Here is a 16151-nt window from a genome sequence, read left to right as displayed (position 1 = left end):
CTTTCTCCCACTGTGTTCACAGGAGGCTGTGCTCTGTAAGAGCTGGAGTCAAAACTGACCTTAGCAACTATCTGCATCTGGAAGAAGGTCCTTAGGTACAACTGAGCCAAACCAAATCCTACTTAAAGAGCAACAAACTGGCAAGGAAGGAGCTTATTGTAAGACATTATGTAGCTCAGGTTTGCTTGTTATTTCCACCACTCCTTTAGGAAGGACAGCTCATGCCTGTAATGCAAAGGGGGAGGTGGCTCTGGTGTGATGTTGCTTGTGTAGGCTACTCTGTTTTTGTCTACGTTTGTTTTGACACCATTGCAAATGGGGCAAGTCCAGTGTAAGGAATCTTGTTGTTACTTGATGCTGTGTTAGGTGTGGGAACAAGCAACAGCTGGCTCTGAGTGTTAGAGAACGGGCTCTGAGGCAGAGCAAACCCTGTTCTCTCTTTTCTGGTCCCCAAAGGACTGTCCAGGAGTGGGACCGTCTGGAGGCACCTGAGGTTCCAGCATTTTCAGTCACTTTGCTGGCTAATGCTGCTTTCTGAAAGGCATTTTCACCATGCACATGCTTGTACCCCCAGCTCCCCCCAGCCTGTTCCCAAGCCAGGTCTAGCAGCACAGCAACACAGCTTTGCAGAGGAGCCCAGGGCACTGCACAGCCCCAGGGCAGGTACAGGCAAGTCCCATAATCTCTTGGGATGCCTGCAAGGAAGTAACTTGCATATTGCTGATTTTAAAAAAAAAAAAAAGGAAAAGCAGTTATTCAAAAATATATCTTTATTTTTTCAGTTTATCAGCTATTTAAATAATCCAGTTAAAATATGTTTTATTGCACATAAAAGAACCTTTCCAGATTCTCACTGTCCTATATAAAATAAGCTTATAGAGAAAAAAAGAGAGACTTTCTTACACTTATGCACACACGCGCTCTCAATCACTCTTGCTCTACAAAAACCCCAAGCAGCCAACCCGGTGTAGGCTATGTTCATCCTCATCATCTATACAGTGTGCTCTAGGCAGCTAAGAATCGGCTATGGTAGGAGAGAGTGAGGTGCAGGACTCGGAGCAAGGGGAAGGGCGCTGCCACCGCAGCTGGGTGCCCTGGAGGTCTCTCCACAAGTGCTCTGCAGCCGTGTGGGTGCAGGCAGCTGCCTCTGGGCAGCCTGGAGTGCGGATCCAGCACGGCAGAAGTAGCACAGCTCGGTGCACAAGAGGCAAAATGCAGAGCGTTGACACAGCACAGTGGAATGGAGGGGGTGTAAGCAAGGTGGATGACATACTGGTGAGGCAGATGTATCCTCTGGCCACCTCCCTTCAGGGCTGTGTGGGGAGCCTGGGGCAGCTGCAGCCCCGTGTGGCACTATGAGCGCCAGGGCGGTGAACTGGGTGGCTGCAGGAAGTCCTTGCTGGAGTTGAGCAGGAAAAGAGCAGCCAGTTCCCTTTGAGGCTTCCAGGAAGTCATGTGTGGCCAAGGCTACGCGCTGCTTAATGAGCTACTCTGAGGTTACATTTAATGGCTGTCTTGAGTGATGTAAAATGAAACAAGCTTGCAGAGTATGGAGTTCGTTATTGCAATCCAAATTAGATTTCATGCCCTTTTCAGATGATTCTTTTGGGATGACTTAAGCTCTCCTACTCAAGCTGCGTAATAACTTGCTCTACAAGCACATCGATGGCTATCCTAACTTTTCACCTCAGAATAAAGAGCTCCTCAGGCTGCCTTTGGAATTAAAATTAAACTTGAGAGCTTTCCTTTTATGCATTTTGTGCTCTTCCCAAATCTGTCATTCCCCTTCCTACAAATGTCACGCTGCATTCCTGAAAGCCCTGCGTTTTTCCCACAAGTCAAGCCACACAGCAGAGAGCAATTAGTGTTAATACTCAATGTGGCATCAGTCTTTGGCTGTGGAGTAATTCCTGCCCACTTACAATGGGGTGTGTGCAGTTGGTTGCTGATGTATGTCTCTGTCTGGCAAGACATCCCAGGTCAGTGCCACATCCTGCTTCAGCCATCTCCTGCAATGATTAACTAGAGAATTGATGTTGCTTGAAGTTCCTAATGTCTCTGAGCCCTTGGCTTTTCTGTCTGAGCTTTGCTCAGAGAAGCTTTGACTGCAAGTTCAATCCCTGAATAAGGGTCTGACCCAACAGTCCTTCAGTGCTCATTTGGATGTGTGCCTTTCATCCCTGGACACGAGGGTCCAGCACCCACCTCTTGTTTTGGCACCTGGATGGGTGGATAAATAAGCGTCAGTGTTGCCCAACCTCTAGCGTATCGGGCAGCTGCTCTGTGAACGCAGTCTCTAGCCGCAAAGTGCTGTAATTGGGGGGGGGAGTCCTGGGCAAGGGGTTGTCCTGGGGCAGTGGCAGGCGCAGGGCGGTGTTGAAGGTGGGCAGGTCCTCATCAATGCAGACGGGGTTATCATGGCCCTGCCTCTCCAGGTCACCGGCCTGCGGTGGCTTCCCCAACTGGTCCCTCTTTCGGTCGTTCCACCATTTCTTTGCCTTTTGCCATTGACGCCGCATTACAATGGAAAGTGAATCAATGAAGAAGACCTCAACAATCTCAATGACGCAAACAACTGAGCAGCTCATCCAAAGGCCCAGCTGGCCTCCGAAGTTGGACAGAAGAATGACAAGCTGGAAGAGAAGAGAGCACAAGGTTATTGGCTCCTGCAGGTGCCGGATGCACGTCCGCGGCACCGTTATGGCATGCAGAGAGGCTGCGCCAAGCTGGGGCACCCAGGGTTTGCTGTGAGCACTACCAAATGCGGTGGGCCCTTCCTTTGCTGCCTGCGTTATCCCTTCCTGCGCCACATCAGCAGGAGCTCAGCGCTGCAATTCCTGCAGGCAGCCCCCAGGCTACCCCGGTGCAGGGCTTGGGATCGCACAGTTTGAAAAGTGACCCCGGACAAAAGGGCTGCAAAGAGCAGGACTGGGCACCCCGGGGTGCATCGTCTGTGGACAGTTTCCTGCCCCTGCCTGGATGGGACCACCCTCCTGGCCAGATGAAAACTTCCAGCCTGTCTGGGAGGAAGATCTGTATCTTTCTGGGGCTGAGCAGGTAACTGCAGTGCTCGCTTACTGTGTTGGCAGGATTCTCCGAAATGAATCTCTCGTTCAGGTCTTTATAAAACACCATGAGGTTTGCGAGGTCTGTCCTGAGAGGAGAAACAGAAGGTAGGCTGAGGGTTTAGTAAAACAATAACACAAAACATACTGAAAAACTATGCAAATAACCAGTTGGACCAGTAGGGCTGGGCCGCTCTAAGGGAGCTTTTTCCCCAATTGCCATCATTACGGCTGCTGAGATTATATCTGAGCTTGAGATGCAAGCTAGAAACACATAGATGGAAACTTACTTGTTCAGCTTCTTGTTGATTTTTTGCCCTTTGTCCCAAGAGAGAACTCGAAGCATCCAGTCCTGGAAAAAAGACAGAAAGTACTGCTATAGCTGTGCGCTTGTGTAGAAATCCTCTGGAAAGGGAGCTCACGCTCCATACCTCCTCAGACCAGCTTGGGTGTGAGAACTGAATGTGTATGATGGGCTGGCTGTCCTCGGGGTGTCCTCTCAGCCCACAAAACAAATTTTAGTTTAATGGTGAACTCCTGGAAGGGAAGCTCTGACCTGGAAACTACAAACTGAGCCTCTGGGAGAAGCATCACTGAAGTGCTAACAAATACCCCAGGGGCCCCCTGTTTCCTGCTGAACCTCTGTGTGTATTTAACGCCTCGTGCCATGCTGCTGTCACGGTGGAGTGCAATTAGGAACTGACCTCTGACACGGTGGATGGCCACTGGGCAATGCTGGTGGTGAGCGCCCACTCCTTGAAGCTGGAGAGAGAGGCAGGCTGTCAATTGTGAGCTTGAACTCCCACACCCACGCAGCATTTTACCTCTGATCATGGGCAGGGCTTACCTGCAAGCATCTTTGCAGATTTGCTGGCAGCCTAGCTGCTCCTTCACGAACTTTTCGTGCAGTCTGTAGTAGCAGTACACTGCAAGAAGGGAGCAGGAAGTGTATGAGAAGCCAGAAAGAGAAGCAATGAATGATCTTTTGCTACCTGTGCTGGAACAGGGCTTCCGGGGTGTAGGTGGCCTTCATGGCCATCACCTCCGTGGTGGGGATAAAAAGTTTTACCCTATAAATACTGCAAAATACTCTGAGAAGTGGTTGACACTTGGTACAGGCACAAACAACTGCCTCACCTGGTCAAGTCCTCCACTTGACACTTCTGTGGTGCGCACAAATGATGAGTAATTAGGACAACTGTCTGAAACAAGTCAATCCAAACAAGAGAGGCAGTTTCAGGCTCTGCGGTATGGGGTCTTAAGTGGGCTAAGGCAGATTTGCCTCTTCCCAGCATGCTGCGTGGCTGGGATGGTGCTGGGAGCAGGCAGGGCTGTGCCAATCGGGGACGGTGCTGTGGAGGGATGTGGCTGGCAGCGCGCGGTTGAGGCACATGCAGTGAGGGAGGTGTTTGAACACTTACTCCAGTTGGGGTTTTTCTTGTAGTTGCAGTACTCTGCCCCAGCAGGTAAGGGCTGAGCGTACTGGGCGCAGCCACATGAGTCTACCATGGCCTTCTGAAAGCAGGAGTGCAGGCAAATCTGGGGGAGATAAACCAAGAGCTGGTGTCTAAGAAGCATAGGCCGCTGCATTTCTGCAGCGCCAAAGTCTGGGCTTGCATGCGCCTAAAAACATCCTCTGTTTGATAGTAGCAATAAGATGGGAGCCCCATTTTGCTGGGTCTTCAGGCTCTGTTGCTAGTGAATACAAATACAGGCAGGAAGTGCCATGGAGTGTTTAGGCTGTAGTGCAAGAAATAAGAATATAATCCTCTCTGAGGGGGGGGTTTTGTGAATGCCCCCATCTCCCCTATCAAAAGCTTCAGTGTTGCAGTTGCTCTTTTCACAGCCAAGGAGAAGGTTTTTGGTCTGCCATGGCATGTGGTCCATGAATCAACAACCTGGTGTGGGAAGTGACTCACTAGTGAAAATGTTCACAGCTTTGATCAAATTGTGTTGGTGCACATTTGCAGACCTGAGGTTGTAAGGATTAATAGGGCGGTAGAGCCAGTGTTTTGTGCTAAAACACTTAATCAGTTGGAACAAGCAGGAACTGAACTTCTCTTTTTGAAATCCCAGTCATCAAGCCTTTTGGTCCCAGTCCCAGCCCTCGTGACTCCTGAGTTTTGGTGAAGTACTGTTATTAAAAACCTGAGATAATGTTTGTGTGATCCTACCTGGCAATGTATCACAGCAGATTTCAGGTGTAATACCCCATAAAATAAAAATCCAGTCTAGGCACAGGCTTTGCAGTAGGCAGCAGCAAATATAATTACAGTTCTTCAAGTGGAGAGTGCCAGAGCAACTGACAATCTCCAAGAGGACCCAATTACAGAAACCATGCAAAATTAGTGGAAACTTACTCTGTAAACAAACATCCTGCTATCTAGATACTGATTAGATGGTATCTGTTATTCTTGGAGTCCTAAAGGTCACAATTTCTGGCTTCAAGGGTTACTAAGCTGCAACATTTACTTGGCCAATATTTTCCAGTGTTACATTGCTTGAAAATTGCCTAATGAGCTAATGTTCTCTCTTTATCTAACAGGGCGCCTAAGGGAACTTCAAACATCAACCACTTAGGAATAAAACTTGGATTTTTAAAAAGTGCTGTGGTGTTTTACATTAGTGGTTAAAAGCAGTGACCCTATGCCGGGACTGTTCACAATCTCAGATCCTGAACTACAGAATATTGTAAAGCTTTTTATGACAGTAGTTTTCAAGTGACTGATAAAAACAAATGTAACAGATTTACCTGGAGTGAGTAGCTCTTGTTATAGAGATTTTCTACGGGTATGTCAGCACCAGTCTCCGTGCAGTCACTGTAGGGTTTGCTCAGTTTGCGAGACCGAGTCTGAGAACCAGAAAAGAACAAATCTTGGTTTGTGGATTATTTTTTTTTGAGTTCACAGAAAAAACAAAGGATTTAGTGGCAGTTCATCACAATTCTGAAACTGTAAGTGATGGGGTGGGTTTGAACAGCATGTTTACTTTTTGCCATCTCAAATGATTTGTCAATCACTTGTCAAAACAAGGGTTTTTTTTCTGTTTGTTTGTTTATAATGTCCATTTCCCAAAAGACTGCCTTAGCTGGAATATCTGCTGTCTTCCTTGAAAACCTCTGCAGGAACACAGAGATGGTATAATCATAACAGCGAGGATTTTTCAAAGCAGAGTAATTTATATGTGTGTTTTCTCTCATTGCAAAGTCCTAGAGGCTATGCATCGTTCATCCTGGATATGTGCTTATGTTTTGAGGGAAGAGGTTGTTGGCTTTTTTCAATCGGTTTGTTTTGTTTTCTGTGAAGACCCACACCTTCCTGTGCTGTTGTTGCACTGGCTCCTCCTGTTCTGTGGGTAAAACAGCACTTCAGGCTCCACTAGTGCTCAACAGCACCTCTCTAAAATCACTCTAAATCAAATGTTTGTATCTCCTTCAGGACTTTTTCCAGGTACTGCTTTGACCCTTCCTCTCTGATAAATGCTAACACCTCTTCCTGTTCTGCAATCTCTGTCCAGAGAAATGAGCTCTGAAGTGCCAAGTGCTATGCCTGCAAGGTCTGGGAGCCCTCAAATTCACCAGACCTGATTCAGGCTACATCGTCTGCTTCCTGCAGACCACCTACCTCAGTCAGCCCTAAACTCTTACTCTCTTTCTGCAGTAATTATCCACTTTATAACAAAGTGGCCTGAAACCACAAGAAATGTCATCCATTTAAGAATCCATTCACCTATCTTTCTCTAGAGTTTAAAATTAGGGGCTGATCCTACAAAGGATCAATTTAGTAGGAACCTGAGAAATGCCTGCTTGCCTTTAAGGCACTGACTGTAGATCTACAGGTTACTGAGGTCAAATCTGATAGCCAGCATTATCATTTCTGTCTGCAGCAATAGAAAGCTACAGGCATGTAGGGTGCAAGTCAGCTCTTTTAGAGAGATGTTCAAATCTCTCTTTGGAGGGAAGACAGAAATATGTGATTTCAATATTAGAGATGGATTACTCCTGAAAACCGAATGAAACCAGCTCTAAATATGCCTTTAACTTCCACAGACTATCTAATGCCAGGACACCTGCCTCATGCTCCTGCTGTATCTTCTAGCAGATGATAGATCCTTTGTATAGAATTTTTTTGTCATGGCTTATACTCCTACAAAAGCCTTCTTGTTCATTCAGGTACTGAAATAACTTCCAAACTAAATATTTAACTAAAGCACTGAAACTCCTACGAAGCAATGCCTTGTTTGCATTCCAAACATCTTGGAATATTTTTGGAGGCAGGGGGGCAGTCCTAGTACACAGCAGAAACACATGAGCGATAACCTAGACACTGACGTTTTCATTTGGAAAACAGCGACTGCCACACCCAAGCCTGTAGTGAGAGGCGTTGTGTGTGTGGCACGTGTCCGCTGCATCCTCCTTCGTGTATTTGGATGCAGGTACAAGGACTGATCCGGCACTTCAGTGGTGCAGCCCTATCCTGACAATTGCGACTCCCCCTTGGCAGGCTCTCTGGAGTCCTGCTTTGCTGGCAGTACAATGATCAGTAGCTTTTGTTTTGAGTCCTGAAATTGAGTCCAGCTTCTACTTCAGCTGTTGCATTAGGATGCAATCAGATCACTTCCTCATGCCAAATCTTTTAAACATAACCACAGAGATACACATAGTACAAAAACCCAAAACTGTATGTAACAGTCCAAATCTACTGTGCCAGGAAAATATTACATTAAATATTGAGACTGTCTGCAGTGACTTTCTCCTGTACAGTGTAACAGTTATGAAGGAAATAGTCTCATGAGACTTTGCCTCCTTCACACCATTCTGGTTCCGATACCTTCTATTCACTTTTTGTTTGTTAGATAGCATTTATTCCCACTGGTTATAGACCAAGCTGTTGCTGCCACAGTTTTCCATTTTCCAGACAGCTGGAAGATGGTTAACTATTTGCACACTTTAAAACAGTCAGCCTTGTTTTTAATGTCTTTTCTAATGCGTGGACTATCTAGATCTGGCACACCCAGCCAGGACAGATAAGCAGGCTGGCTCATGCATTTGACCCAGCCATCAGTGAAGAAAAGGCAGAACTAAAATGCTCACTTAACAGCCCATCCAGATGAAAGGGGAAAGCCTGGCTTGCCTGATGGCACTGCTTTCACTTCTCTACCACGGAAAGAAGCCCCTTGGGTCAAATGCCTTGCTTGCACTACACTAATTGGGGAAATTTGGAGCTGCAGCCCTCCCTGCCCTTGCTGACAGCAACGGCAAGACGCTTCACTAAGCTGGCAAAGGCAGAGTCACAGCCCACGAGGTTTTCTTTACAGCAGGGATAGCCAGAAACCCAGCAAAAGAGAGACTTACACCCACAAAACAGTTAAACGGGTTGTGCTGCAGTTGACTCTGTACGGACCTGACCCTAACACGGGTTACCCACAGCCCAAGCTCGTTCTCTTCCACCCCTGGAACCTGTGTGGGATGCAAATTCGTTTGCTTATTGCTAAAGTGAAACAGGGCACTTGACAACACATTTCTGTGGTTGGGGGATTTTGCTGTGAAAACAAACAAACAAAAAAATCCCCCGGAAAGCCAAGGGGTCAGAGAAAAGGGAGAACAAACAAAATCCCAGTAGCTGTTTGGTTTATAAAGATCTGATTTTCCAATAGGAAAACTCTGTTCAGGAAGTACTATCACAGCATTTTCCTCGGGGCACTTCAGCTGCTCAGGTGTGAAGTATTAGATGTCTCCCAGCTCCTGGCTACATGCAAACATCCTATCAGTTAATATTTACATCTGTTTCAAGGAAATGGTGCCGTGCACCCAGAAACAAGATTGCTGTCACTCACAAAGTGCATCCCTATGGAGGTGGCCGCTGCAGTCTCAATTTCTGTGCCAATGTCTTCAATGAAGGGATATTCGTTCTGGTCATGGACAATGATCTTGGCTCCTGTGGATGTCACCAGGAAGGGGTTGTAGTCGGCTTCATCTATATACAGAACAACCTGCAATCCTGAAGAACAGTGACAAGGCAGGAGCAGAGTTACACCAGAAGCCAGAGCCATTTTCTTCTGGTCAGGGAGGGCAGCACAGTTTATTTAATGTTATCTGGCCTTAAGTAGAACTGCAACAACCGAGCAAAGCCTTCTCAGCGCTAGACTGAGACGCTTGCAGCAAGTAACGTCCCTCTGTGGCCCCAAGTACAGCAAACAAATAATGTCTCCATAGAACGTGGCTGAAACTCACTTTAAAAAGTTATATAACTGGGAAGCAGTAATTTCAGATGGAAAACATTAGTGATGCAACGATATTATCTTTGTATTCTCTGGCAATAGTTTGCACTAGTTCAAACAAGCATTTCCCCAATCAGCTTGCACATCTAGAGCCAACACATCAATCACTCTCCAGTAGGATCCAGTTTGCTGCACCGCTTGTTATCTAATAGTTCCTCTGCAAACTCAGTTTCCATACCGTACTCGCTGCCGCCGGTGGAGGTGCTCAGGATCGTCCCGTTTTCTCCACTGTTGAAGGTATAGCAATTGCCATGCAGGGGATGATGGAAACGAGTGAAGTGCCTGAGAGAAATCAAATATTGTTACGTTGCCCTCTGCAGTTTTAACTGTCTGTGGGAGTAAATCAGTAGATTTGGGGGTTTTGTTTTGGCAGAGACATAGCAGGACTAGATTTTTTTTTTTGCAAGCAATTTATTTTGCTGAAAATTGTGGGTCTTTTTCTTAATATCCTGATGCTACACGGAAATACGATCTGGTTTAATAGCATCAGCAAATGAAAAGTTTAGGAGATTTTTAGGTGGGAATGGGGGCTGAGAGGGTGGGGGAAGCGGATTTACAGAACAAGCAGGAAGGTGGTGGTGGAGGGGACACAGTCCTCTCTCATTTGACAGCCAAGTGTCTAAAGGAACATGAATCTTCGTTTTTCAGAAAAGATGTCATAGCCACTGTCATGCAGGGGAGGCTGAGGACAGACCCTCGTGACTCAAGCACATCCATGTCTTTCCTGTGAACATCCCCTCCCACTCAAGCAAATGTCTTCATTCCACGAAAAGATCTTGTGCATTTGCACAATTACAGGCACAAGCAAAATGCCGTCAGTAATGAGTTACTGCGCAGCTTGCTTTGCACATGGCAGCGGAGAAGTTGCTAAACCCGTGTACAAGTGCAATCTCATCCCCACAACTGCACAGGGAAACTGCCGTTATCCCCAGCGTGAAGGGATGACTCTCCTGCTACCAGGACACACAAGAATTGCACTGCCACAATCATAAGCAGGTAGATTTGATTCTGCCAAAAAAAAGAGTTTATCTGAAATGTGGACAGCAGAACACTAAGACAAATTAACTTAAAGAGCGTAATTAAAGTTCATGAAGATGTGAATGTTTGCTTTCATTTAAAAATGCAAACGGTTCCTGCTGGAATTCAGCAAATTCCAAATATTCAATTCCTATGTATTATGTACTTGGAAATAAGCTGTTAAGTTGGCAGGTATTTTCTGTGCACTGACCTTTTGTCACAAGATAGGCCATCAAAGAAACATGTCAGTAGGAGGTCATCAGCAGAATAACTCAATTTTTCTTTAGTCTCCAGGGGAATTTGTGCCATGATGTTCATGTAATGCAGCTTGTACCATTCTTGGATAGCATTAACACCAGAACTGAATGTATAAAGTGCACACTCACTGCTGTTGTTTGCATCGCACTGATAATTACAAAGGGGAAAAAGCATTTCAGATGAAATGAAATTATGTATTCCTCAAGGTACGTGTGATACCGTTTCTCTTCCACAGTAATAACTATGTATGAAGTGATACCATTAAATGTTTCAGGCCCAAAGGACAGGTCATGGAAGGCACTAAGTCTATTTGGGCAGACTTCAGGAAGGCATTTCCATTCCAGAGAGCTGGAGATGAATCTGCAGGCAGCCATGGAGGCATGGCAGAATGAGCAAAAGAGCAGAGGGAGTGTTATTTCACTATAAAGCTACCTAAGCAAGCAATAAAACTGGCCGGAGGGATACCAACCCAAAACACCCCTTCATTGCCCCACAAAAAACTTGGTGGCCAAGGAAGAGTGACACTCACCAGCTGAAAGCCGATGATATCATTTGAATCCCCAGAGTTCACTATGGACGAATCCCTGTGAAAGACACTGCCCTCTATTTTCCTCTTCTGGCCACTGCGAAAGTCAGTTGCTGTCTTAGAGAAGTCCTCAAACTTCAGCAGAGGGATCTGTTGGAAAAAGTCGCTCCCTGTGCTGTTCCACTCATCCACTGACCGGCGCACCTTGGACTTGCCCTCTGAAAATCCATAGAAAGTCTCCAAAGCTTTTTTCGTCTCTTTGTCCAATTCAGATAAATAGTCTTTCATGGAACTGTACCTGCATTGGAGACAACATGATAAAAAATGACATCCCATCTCACCTCACCACCCAGCTGCAGCGTTTTGCCCACTGCATTTCATATCTCATCACTCAGGGCAGAATTCTTTGTCACGGACTCACACCAATCTCTCTTACTACCACATCAATTTACATCGGCGTGGGCAGACACAACTATGGCCAGAGAGATCTCGGAGCAAGGACCGTAAGAAGCAAAGCAGTCTGAACTACAGAGAAAGCCCTCGTGGACTGCCAGGCTCCTTGAAGTTCATGTTAGCAAGTCTGAGGAGCCTGAGCATGTGGAAATAAGACTTCAGCATCCATGCCAAGAGGCACTGGAGAGCTGGATCGCCTGCAAGGACTGGGGTGGGCAGCTGGCAGCAGAACAGACATCAACGTAAAATGTAATTTGGCAGGAGAAAAGTATTGTTGATTGATAAAACATCCTATATGGAAAGAAAGAGGCAACAGAGGAGTGACAGATGTTCCCCTTCTATTCTTCAGGAGATGCTGTTGTTTGTAATCCTGGAACTTTGGTCCTGGGAAGAAGGGAATTTGAAGAGAACCACGGAGCCGACCAGGGACTGTCTAGAGCAGAAAGCTAAATCGACTGAGTCTAGCTCAGCAGGCAGCAAGTGAAGGGTGTGATTATAATCCACATGTGTCTGAAGAGCATCAGCACAGAGGTGGATACATTACTCAAAGTGCTGTAGAGGGAAAACCCACATGGTTAGGAAAGTCTGCTGACAAGCAGCACTGCGGCGCAGCGGCATAAGCCCAGGAAGGGGTCTGGTGCCGGGGTGGTGAAGGGATGGTGGATTCGCCAGGAGGCCCTGGCAGCTGGGGACCACCCTCGCCTCCCTGCCAGCGCCCGCCGGCCACCTGGCACCCAGCGCCTTACTTGTAGGGGTTGATGTTGCAGATGGTGACGGCGGGGAAGGGCAGCTTCTGGAACTGGACGGTGACAGAGACCGAGGCGCTGTAGTAGTTCATGAGGAGCTCAGCGCACTGCCAGAGGATCAGCCCGACGGCGCTGAGGGTCAGCAGGATCCAGATGAACCTGCGCAGGCGGCCCCGGGACACCACGATGCGCCGGCAGCCGTGCGTGTTGGTGTTCAGGCAGTACCACCTCATCAGCTCGCTCAGCGTCGGTGCCTGCGGGCCCTTCACCGGCAGCGTCCTCTTGATCCGGGCCGTGATCTTCTTCCCGGGGGCCATGGCGCCGGCGGCAGCTGCGGAGAGACGGGGCGGCTGAGAGAGGGGGCAGCAGCGGCGGGGGGGCAGCGGGGGGCCCGGCGCCTTCCCACCGCGCTCCCCCCCGGGCCGGCGCCGGTGCTGTCCCGCTCCGCCGTGTTACCGCCGGAGCCGCCCCCGCGGCCGCAGCCGGGCGACCCCCGCGCTGACAGGGTCCCGCTGCCCCGCCGCGCGCCCGCTGACCGCGGAGCTGCGAACCGGCATCCCCCCCCCGCCCGGCGGGTGTTTAAGCCGTGAACCATCATTTTCCAGGGGAAATCGCGCCCTCCGGGGCAGCCCCTGGCCGCGGCGCCCCCTCCCCGCCTCACCTCGGCCGCTCTCCGGGCCCGGCGGGGCCATGTTGCTTTCCCGGCCCCGGCGCCGCTGCTGATGGCGCGGCCGGCGGCCGCCCCGGCACCTACCCCCACCGCCCGCCCCGCCCGGCCCGGCCCGCCCCGGCCCGGCCCGCCCCGCCGCCGCCCCCCCCCCCGCTCCGCGGCCGCGCAGCGCCGCCTCACGGCGGCCGCCGGGGCTCGCGCGGGGCTGACGGGAGCGGCGGGTCCGGGCGGGCGACCCCGGGCAGGGTCCTGCGGGCTGCAGCACGCGCGCGCCGCCGGCGGCGGGAGCCCCGCGGGGCCGCCGTGGGTGGCATGGCGCGCTGCCAGCCCGCTCCCACGCGCCGCTCGTCACCCGCGGGGCCGGGGCGGGGCCGGGACACCGGCGGGGCGGGGCCGCGGCCGCCCCGTCCCGCCCCGCCAGCAACAAAGATGGCGGCGCTGCGGCGGCGTCTGCCCATCGCTAAGGTGGCGGCGCGGTCACGTGACGGCGCGCCCCGCCCCGCCCGCTGCATGGCGGCGCCGTGAGGCGGCGAGCCGCGGCGGCTGCGGCCCGGCGGGCGGCGGGATGCGGCGGCCGGCGGGCTGAGCGGGGATGCGCGCTGCGCCGTGCAGCCATGTCGCGGGTGAGCGGCCCCGGGCCGGCCGGCAGCGCCAAGGAGAAGCGCTCCTTCAGCAAGCGGCTCTTCCGCGGGCGGGCGGCGGGCGGCGGCGCGGGCTCGGCCCCGGCCCCCGCCGCCGCCCCGGCCCCGTCCGGGCGGTCGCTCGGCGGGTTCATGAGCCGCGTGCTGAAGACCCTCTCCACCCTCTCGCACTACAGCAGCGAGCCCGAGCCCCGCGGCCCGCACGCCCCGCGCCTGCCCCCGCCGCAGGCGGCCGGCGGCCTGGGCAGTTGCTTCCCGCCGGGCCCGCCGCGCAGCCCCGAGCCCCCCCCGCGGCCCGCCGGCGGCCCCGAGGCCGTGCCCGGCGTGGCGGGGCTGCGCAACCACGGCAACACCTGCTTCATGAACGCCATCCTGCAGTGCCTCAGCAACACCGAGCTCTTCGCCGAGTTCCTAGCGCTGGAGCAGTTCCGCGGCGGGCAGCCCCCCGGCGCCGACGGCCCACCGCCCACGCCCGGCGAGGTCACCGAGCAGCTGGCGCAGCTGGTGCGGGCGCTCTGGACGCTGGAGTACACGCCGCAGCACAGCCGCGACTTCAAGGTGAGCGGGGTGGCTGGGCCCGGAGGGGCCCCGGCTGCCGGCGGGGATGGCCGCCTCGTCTCTTCGAGGCGGGAAGGCCGAGCGTGAGGCAGTTGCCCCGCGCAGGCTTCGTCTGCTCAGAATCAGCATGGAACCGGCCCTGGAAGTGCCCTTTCTCTTCGGCATGGGGCGGGCACGGCCCCTTGGTGCCCCTTGCCTGGCCGCTGTGCTAGGGCTGGGCTCTGTGCATTGCTCCGGTGGCCGGTGAGAGAGACCCTCCCGGCTTGTGCTGGCGGTGACACCAGAAAATGTGTGTTCCCTGTGTCACGCAGGTGCTGCAGGCCGCCTGGCTGCTCTGATGGTTGAGGTGTGGCAGGGCCTTGTTGCTGGTCTGAGAGCTTAAATGGCGTGAAAAGCCCTCTGGCCTTGCCAGCTGCGCTCCGGTAGCTCTGGAGAGCTGCTCTGGCTTCCCGGCATCCTTCCTGAGAAGCAGATCCCCAGCCATGCAAAGGTGTCTGGCTAAGTGACGGTGTTGTGTGCCCACGCCATCGGCCGGGGCAGCCGCCCCTCGACTCTCTGGTTGTCCCTGGGGTGAGCACCTGCAGTTGGGGCACTGCCACTACATCTGTTACTGATGGTGTTGAAAGCCGGCTGATGGCTCTGCTGCTTTTTACTGGTGAAAGCGCCCATTCTGCTGTTTCATACCTCTGTCGTGCTGCCGTTAGAAAAGTTGCTACTAATTGTCATTGCAGAGCCGGTAGCTATGAGTGTGCATGGGAGGAGGAGGTGGTTGTTGAGAGGTCGGCTTCCCAGTCTCCCCAAGCACTTGAGAGTTTGGACTGACTTGGGGAACAAGTTGCAGGAGTACGAGATCATAACTACCTCGTGTTTAATACCGCGGTGTTCTCCCTGCTGGAGCCCTCGCACCATGGTTTGATGTGACAGTGGTCATTTGCTGCTTGGCCCTGCCCTGTAGTGCTGTGCCCTGCTGCAGGCAGAGTGCTCGCCCTAGGAATTGTAGCAGAGGGCACAGTCTTTGCACCTATGGTTTAAAAACACCCTGCAATGCTTTTGGATGAAATAAGACACAACTGTTTTAAAAGTGCTCTGGGCCTACCTTGCTTCTTGAAACAGTAGGAATATTCTGAAGTTTTATTGTAACAGTGATTGCCTGGTGTATAAAAGTGTTTGGCCATGTGAAAGAATGAGAGGGTAGGTGGTAACTTCCACACTGTTAACTTAAAGACCTTTGCTTCAGGGGAATTTTTTTTGCAGAGTGAGGTGGGGGGGGAATACGCAGATGCACGAAAATGTAGCAAGAACATAGTTCACAGGTTCTCAGGCTCTCTGCCTTTGGTTCAGATGGGATGTGGCACCAGGTAGAGACCATGGATACTAGTGCTTGCTCTCACTCAGTATCTGTTGGGTGGTGGGATGTCCAAGAGACTCCTGCGGTGTGAGCGGTCTGGCACCCTCAGTCATTTGGACTGACACACGGCCAGCACCTTCTCCCTTTGCATCTCCTGTGTGTTTCCAGGTGATTGCATCCACCCTCCCTGCAGCCGTGTGGGGATATTCCCGGGGGAGCCAGGCTGTTTGCAGCGAAGGCACCTGCCCTCTCCCGAGGGTGCCTGGCGCAGGTGGCTGCATGGGCACTGGGTAGGGACAGTGTGCTACTCCGGTGTTTTCAGAAGTGTTTATTCATGGAAGAGTGCTTCGCAAGCCGATCCACTCAGCTGCGGTTTCCGTGTGTCCAGCCCTGGCAGTACTGCGGGGCGCTCGCCTTTATCGTAATCCTTCACTGCTCTAGAGGCGTTCTGGCAGGAAAAGAAATTGTAGATTTCTCCTGAGTAATAGCAGGAATAAAAGGTTGCAAAAGCAGAATTATCTTTTGCCAGTGTAACTGATCAAATCAAAGGGGAAAGCAGACCACTTTCTAGGCCAAGATACACTGTTTAT

At 51.4% G+C, this 16151-nt stretch overlaps 2 protein-coding genes across 2 annotated transcripts in view; one reads left to right on the top strand and one right to left on the bottom strand.

Moving 5' to 3' along the window:
* Nucleotides 1–755: 755 nt before the first annotated feature.
* Nucleotides 756–13583, bottom strand: SCNN1G (sodium channel epithelial 1 subunit gamma). Its single transcript, XM_075767070.1, has 13 exons — nucleotides 13006–13583; nucleotides 12345–12675; nucleotides 11149–11443; nucleotides 10573–10766; nucleotides 9523–9626; nucleotides 8901–9064; nucleotides 5818–5916; nucleotides 4487–4604; nucleotides 3913–3991; nucleotides 3770–3827; nucleotides 3356–3417; nucleotides 3079–3154; nucleotides 756–2633 (listed from the first exon to the last, which is right to left on the bottom strand). The coding sequence occupies exons 1-13, from the start codon at nucleotides 13034–13036 to the stop codon at nucleotides 2244–2246; spliced, it is 2001 nt and encodes a 666-aa protein (XP_075623185.1). The 5' UTR covers nucleotides 13037–13583; the 3' UTR covers nucleotides 756–2243.
* The window catches only part of USP31 (ubiquitin specific peptidase 31), a 34207-nt gene continuing 31557 nt past the window's right edge, over nucleotides 13502–16151 (top strand). The window contains exon 1 of the mRNA XM_075767069.1: nucleotides 13502–14213. Coding sequence (XP_075623184.1) covers nucleotides 13629–14213 — 585 coding nt within the window. The 5' untranslated portion in view covers nucleotides 13502–13628. The remainder of the gene's footprint in view (nucleotides 14214–16151) is intronic.

Source organism: Balearica regulorum, chromosome 15, assembly GCF_011004875.1.
Source record: "Balearica regulorum gibbericeps isolate bBalReg1 chromosome 15, bBalReg1.pri, whole genome shotgun sequence".
Lineage (NCBI taxonomy): Eukaryota > Metazoa > Chordata > Aves > Gruiformes > Gruidae > Balearica > Balearica regulorum.
Note: the sequence above shows the minus strand (reverse complement) of the source record. Positions and strands in the feature narration are given on the sequence as shown.